Source organism: Galendromus occidentalis, unplaced genomic scaffold (genome assembly GCF_000255335.2).
Source record: "Galendromus occidentalis unplaced genomic scaffold, Mocc_1.1 scf7180000077450, whole genome shotgun sequence".
NCBI lineage: Eukaryota > Metazoa > Arthropoda > Arachnida > Mesostigmata > Phytoseiidae > Galendromus > Galendromus occidentalis.
Window position 1 is genome coordinate 1 of NW_003805438.1, and position 6,552 is coordinate 6,552.

Here is a 6,552-nt window from a genome sequence, read left to right on the forward strand (position 1 = left end):
TCCCTCCGGTAGTCGCAGACGTAGGACTCCGTCGTACGCTATATTCCACAGCGTAGGTCCCAGCACAGAGCCCTGCGGGACCCCGGCTGTCATTCCGTGTCTTCTTCCATCTTCGTCGATGATGTGTCTGTCTTTGAGGTAGGATGACAGAGTCCTCTGGAGATATTCGGATATGCCCTTCGATCGTAAGTTCTTCAGGATCACTGACCATTCCACGGAGTTGAAGGCGTTCTTAACATCGAGAAGCACGATGAGCGTTCTCGCTCTCCGCCATGGTGGTTTCTGCAGCTCCATGTTGACGGCATCATACACGTTTTCCAAGGCTGTAATAGTGGACCTCTTGGGTCGGAAGCCGTATTGGCTGTCGGAGAGGGCTCCTTTGTCCTGTAGTTCCTCTTGGAGTCGCCGGTTCAGGATAGATTCGACAGCCTTTGCGGTCGTGTCCAAGAGGCATATTGGTCTATACGCGTCCTTCTTTCCTAATTTCGGGATAAGAATCAGCTGGGCGGTTTTCCATCTTTCCGGGAAGTCCCCTGTTGCTAAGATGTTATCCACCATTTCTGCGAAAATTTCGGGCCATCGGCTCATCAGTAGCTTGACTGCCTCGGGTGGAATCCCGTCCGCGCCGTTGGCCTTCCCAGTCGCGAGTTTTTCGGCGGCGGCTCTCACTTCTTGGGTTGTAATTTTCGGGATTTCTGTCGGATTCACAAGGAACTTGGGTCGCTCGAAGGGTGTTCCTTTCGGAAAGAGCTCCGCGATCGCTTTGTCCGTCTTCTCTCTCGGTATCTTGAGCCTTCTCCTGCCGATTTTTTCTCGAATAATCTGGTATGGGAGGCCCCATATGTCGTTCTTCACTGACTCGCACAGCTCTTTCCATTTTTGTCGCTTGCTCTTGAGAATTTCGCTTTGATAGCTGTCTCTCGCGGCCTTGTAGGCTGTCCTTAGGACTTCGACTCCGACCGGGTTGTCTTGGGCTCGTTTCCTTGCGCGGGTGAAGAGCCTCCTTGCATGAATACACCGCCTCCTCGCCTCTCCAATGTCCTTAGTCCACCAATAGACAGGTTTTTTCTTCCTGAGGTGACTCGAGTGTTGTGGGGCCGAGGCACTGCATGCTGCGGAAAGGAGTTCAGATACGAATTTGTCGTCTACGATTGTCTTTCTGTCCTTCGCTTCCTGGCAAGCCGAATCTACCTTCGAGAAGAACTCCTGTCGACACAGGTCTCTTCCTCGCCATTTCTTCTGGTAGGGTTGTTGTTCCCCTCTGGCCTGCCTCCCGGTGCGAAAATGCAGTTCTATGGGCTGATGATCGCTGATCATCTCTGTCGATTCCTTCACGCTCCAGTATTCCACGAGCTCCGGTCTGTTAGTTAGACTGATGTCTATGAAGGACTGCAGTACTCCCTTCGTGAACGTTGGACTTTCCCCATCATTCAGAATGGATAGATTATTCGTGGCGGCAAACTCTTCGAGCTCGTATCCTCTTCGCGATGTTCTGCGGCTTCCCCAGGTACAGGACGCCGCGTTGAAATCTCCCGCGATTATCCATGCGTACATTTGCTTGTCTCTAATGAGATCTTGTATGCTTTCGAGGTAGTCCACGAATTCTTCGTCACTCTTGTTCGGGGAAAAGTAGCAGCTTGCTAGGTGGGGTCCGTCCTCGAGTTCTACATGGGTGAGTCCCTGGCTTGTGGTCGAGTTCCGAACCCTGAGCTGGGGCCCTACCCCGGTGATCCAGATGGCCGAGTCTCCTGTCTCATCTGCAAGCCATCCCTCGTCTCTCTTGCCGTATGCCTCGGATATTTTCTTATTGACTTCGCTAAGTATACAGATATCTATTCCATGGTTTTGTACATGCATTTCCAGCGCGGCGTGTGCGGCTCTGGTCCTATTAAGATTAAGTTGGATTATTTTAATCATCTCGACTCTTGCTGTTTGGCCTTCTTCTGCTTTGTACGAGCTTCCATCCTTCTTCCGTCTCTTCAGTGGACATTCCTTCGGTCTGCCGGGTCTGCGCTTGTCCGCTGCTGAGGCTGTTGGCCTGTTCGCTCTCCTTTGAAAGAGTCGATTCGCTCTCCCGGGTATTTCCCGGCGCATTGCCTCCGGTATGCGCTTGCTCTCGCGGGGATTTCTTCTGTAAATTGGTGCTCCAGCATCATCTTGTAGGTAGGGCATCTAGAAGAATACTTGGAGTGTCCCTCTGCCTGACAGTTCTGGCAGAATACCTCAGTCTCCTCGCAGGCTTTGGTGAGGTGTCCCTCCTTGCCGCATTTGTAGCATACTTTCGCCTTGGTTTCTTTCTCTTTGCATTCGTGCGCACGGTGGCCGATCTCCTGACACCTGTAGCAAACCGCAACCGTCTGCCATTCTCGGATTCTGCAGATTTCCCAGCCAATTTTGATTCGCTCAAGCCTCAGGAGTCTGTCGGCGTCCGGTCGCGCAAGTCTGACGAGAGCTGATCTCTGCCCTTTCTCGTTGGTTCTTATTTTCTCAACTTTGATCGGAGTCTCCGCCCTGAGGCTGATGGTCTTCCGTAGAGTTCTTTCGATCTCCTCTTCGCTCGTCGCTAGGTCCATGTTGTAGATGGCAAGGATGGTGTTCTGAGCTGGCACCCTGACGTGAGTTTTCATACTCATGTGTTCCTCGATGTACTGTGCCAGCCTTGTTTGACCTCCTGTTCGCCTTTCTCTCACTCGGAGCTTCAACCCTTGTTCCGTTTGCTTTACTCCCCGGATGTCTACGCCAAGGCTTTCCATGTCGACTTCCTTCCTGAGCTTCATCAGAACTTCAGCGAACGATTCATTTTGGATTCCGATGATAACTGATCCTTGGGTGTTCCTCGAACGCTGTTTCTTCCATTCCGGATCGTTGTTAGTCTTCGCTCGATCTGTATTTTTCGTTCGCCGGGTTTTCATGGAGATCTCCGCGTGCGAGCCGATGTCGTTCCTGTTCCAGCATATCTCGAGCAACTTCTGGGTCAGTACAGCGTCCCACGTACTCGGAATCTGTATCAGGATCTTTTCATCCTCTTTCGTGCGGAGCAGGTCCGCCCTGAGCGCTATTTTCTGTATGACTTCGATCATGTCACATGTTTTCGCCATCCCTCGGCTTTTCCCGATGATGAGAGTCCTTCTCTCGGTTTCCACGCGATCCCCAAAATCTCTCATTAGGGCTGAGGGTGTATTGGTCTCGGTGCTTGCGACTTCTCCGTCGTCCAGAGATCTTACTCCTCTTATTGCTGGGGAAGACTTCTCCAGCTGTTCTAGAACATTGGTCGTCCTCTGCTCCTTGTCTTCAGGATCGACAATGAGGATCTTCGTACTTCTGTTCGACATGATTCCCGTTTTTGTGGTGCTCACTCTTGAGCAAGTGTCCCTCGGCCACTCTGTCTCGGCAAGTTCTGCCATGTCTTCCACGGTTTTCAAGCTGATAAATTTCTCTCTGATTTCCTCTGCCTGTGCCGCTCCCTCCTGTGATCTCGGTCCTCTCAGTTTCTCGGTCTGGGTGCTCCTTTCGCATGTGCAGCGCGGCGTAACTCGGCATCTTGCTTCGATTTTCTCCTTCTGGGTGGCGAAACTTTCCTCTATCGCCTCCACGATTTCTCTCTCGAGTCTGTCGGTGGATCGCATCAGGCTGTCGGTGAAGGTTTTCACCTTCCTGTCGGTGTTCGGTCTCTCTTCTTTCTTGATCCCCTGCACCTTTGTTCTGACGTAGGTCTCGATCCTCTCTCTGACGAGACACATTAATTCTTCCATGGTGTCTATCTTTCGAGGTCGCTTCTCCAGCTCGTCCTTCTCTGGAGATAGGAGGGTCTTCCTTTTGTTCACCCTCTCGGAGTTCGGTTTCGACTCCCTGCGAATTTCCGAGCTGGTGGGGGCCTTGAGTCTCGGAGCCGCGAGCACCGCATCTCGTGTCGGAGTCTCCTGGGGAGCAAGCTGTATCGGGGCTGGTAGCCAGGTTCCAGCCTTCGGGGTTTCGTTTATCTCTCCCGTTTTCTTTACCGACAGCTTTGCTTGCATTGTCGCTTTCGTCAAGACTGCGGCTAGGTTTTTACCTACTGCTCTCTCAAGTCTTTCTGAGGTTAAGTCCTCCAGCTCCATTGTCTCTGAGACGTCGTCGGTTTCCACCTCGTTCTCCCGTTCGCTTCTTCCGTCTATTTCTCTCTTCTCATCGGTGCCAGGCCTCTCTGCCATCTCTTCCTGTTCCTGGTTTCTCCTCGGCAGAAGCCCCGACGGTCCGGGATCCCTCATTCTGGGGCGCCTGCTCGAAGCTCGGCAGTTCGAAATTCCGCGCCACCAGAGAAGAGCGGCCGCTTGTCACCGTCGTGGGTCGTGTGCCGGCGAGAATCGAACAGTTGCAAATATGCGCGAAAACACTCGCTCTCCGCTCCTATTCCGGCCCCGGTAGTGCGGGTGTTCTCTGTGGATGATTCTTCTTTCCCTCAGTGTTTCCTCAGGGTGATTCGGCTCCCGATAATTCTCGGAGGTAGGCTCAGTCGCCGTTATGGCCTAGGCCGTGAGGTAGACCTCTCTTCGGGCTGGGTAGGGCAGAAATATGATGGGGGTCTATTTCCCGCCGCTCACCCGTTTCTCTGAGCAAGTCCCTCTCCGTATGAGCACTCTCCGCCGGGTCTTTTTCTTCTATCCTAAGAATTCAACTCCTTTGCCGGAGCCCTTGTGAGGAGCGTCCGTGACTGACTGACTGACTGACTGACTGGCTGGCTGGCTGACTGTCGACTCACTGAATAGCTTTTCGTGCGAGACACTGGATCTGTTTATGTGTAGTCGATTATGCCCCTACTCGACTCCGTATGGAACGGCAGCCGTCGCTCCGCGGTCGAAAATCCACGTCGAGGATAATCGTTCAGCTCTGGGCGATGCCGAAGCTCCACGAGGTCTCGGAGCAGGGTTTCCTTATGATCCAGTCGCGGGTTAATGAAGCATCGGGCGGAGAAACTGTGGCCATGGGGACGGGGGGTGACAAAAGACCGCAGAGAGCGTTCGGGACACCAGAGGCATCAACAGCGGAGGACTAGCGGATCTCTGACGGATCAGAATATTTCCTCGTAGAGTGGTGTCGCCTTCGCTTTGCCTGGTGTCGCCTTGCCATAGCGGTGTCGTTTTTCGCGCGCGTTCCTCCACCTCATCGTTTGCAACTTGGGGCAGCAGAGAGCCAGCCGTCAAACCACTTAACTTCACTCCAGCCTTTCTTCTCCATTTCCCTCGACGAGGACGATGAGGATCAAGTCGACTCGACGACCACCGCAGCTCTGCTCTTCATGAGTCTGTGCCTCCGATCTTTTCTCGATTTATCCCCAGCGGAAAATATATTCGTCCCGCACATTCTTCAGAAACGAGGAAGAGCCGGGATAGATGCGCCGACCCGGAAACATGTCAAAGATTCTGTAGCTGGAGGGAATTTGTTTGCTCTCGAGGTAACCTGTTCGAGAGGAGAACGCGGGTACATCATGCTCCGGTCACAAAGAGCCCTCTCGAGCTCGCGGCATTCATTGTTCTATGATTCGGGCGCATAGTCACTCACCGCAAACACACACACACACACTCACACCTGACTAGTTCCCGAGAGAGCCAACCTTGAGGCCAAAGGCATCGGGGGACTGTTTTTGCGAATTTTAAAAGACCACACATTCTCCATGGAGAATGGAGAATTGCATGGGTGAGAAATCGGGCGGGGGATCAGCGGTCGGTCGGTCGTTCGTTCGCTCGTTCGTTCGTTCTTTCGTTCGGGGAGATGCAATACAGGGTCGAGGGAACTTTGGATAAATGACAGCTTGCCACGCCGCACAGATAAGGTTACCACGACCACCTCCACTAGCGCGGCGGCGGCGGCCGCGCCACCACAGGGCGTCAGACCACAGATGGCAGCTCGGTTTGAGAAGTCGCATCGTCTACATCTAAAAAAGAAGACGAAGTATGAAAAAAGGTAGGCAATGTGCTCTCGATAACGCAAGGCGCCGTGATAAACGAGTCTGCATTAACATAGATTAATAGGTACTAGATAAATCCAACTGTCCAGACCCGGCTCTGAAAGGCTACGGACTCAAGAGGCTCTTTTCTCGGCTGCCGAAACTACTGACTACTGACAGGTCGACATAATAGAGCTTAGTTTCGGGACCTCATATCGATGATTGACTCATTGACATCATGTGGCCGGTTGCAACGATTCGAAATCTGGAAATATCCTCAAGTTTCAGACAGATTCCGGAATCAGGCCCATAGAGCGCTGGAAAAGAAGGAAAAGAAACAAATAAAAAAAAATGAAATGCCCAAAAGATCAGCGGGGCTCGGGGCGAATGCGGAAATATAGAAGAGAGAATATTCAAATCGAATGTCAAACATCCACCGCGGAGAACCTCACAGGGAATCGAGGTAGAGCTGCCGAAAATCGAAATCCGACGCTTCGAATGTCACTCCTTGACGAATTTCGGTGGAATCAGGAACTAATAGGCTGGCCGGGTGAGGAAATTATGAGGCTTTGAATGGAGGCGTTGGTCCAATGTGATCGAAAGGAAGAAGAGCGAATTCCGAACACCGA

General features: G+C 52.4%; 1 protein-coding gene across 1 annotated transcript; it reads right to left on the reverse strand.

The window, feature by feature from the left end:
* Positions 1–37: 37 nt before the first annotated feature.
* Positions 38–4,247, reverse strand: LOC108864297 (uncharacterized; the record flags this gene model as incomplete). The annotated part of the gene is made up of 2 exons (XM_018639639.1): positions 2,185–4,247; positions 38–1,885 (listed from the first exon to the last, which is right to left on the reverse strand). Coding segments are annotated over exons 1-2 (3,911 nt in total), but the record flags the coding sequence as incomplete, so codon positions are not given.
* Positions 4,248–6,552: the final 2,305 nt, after the last annotated feature.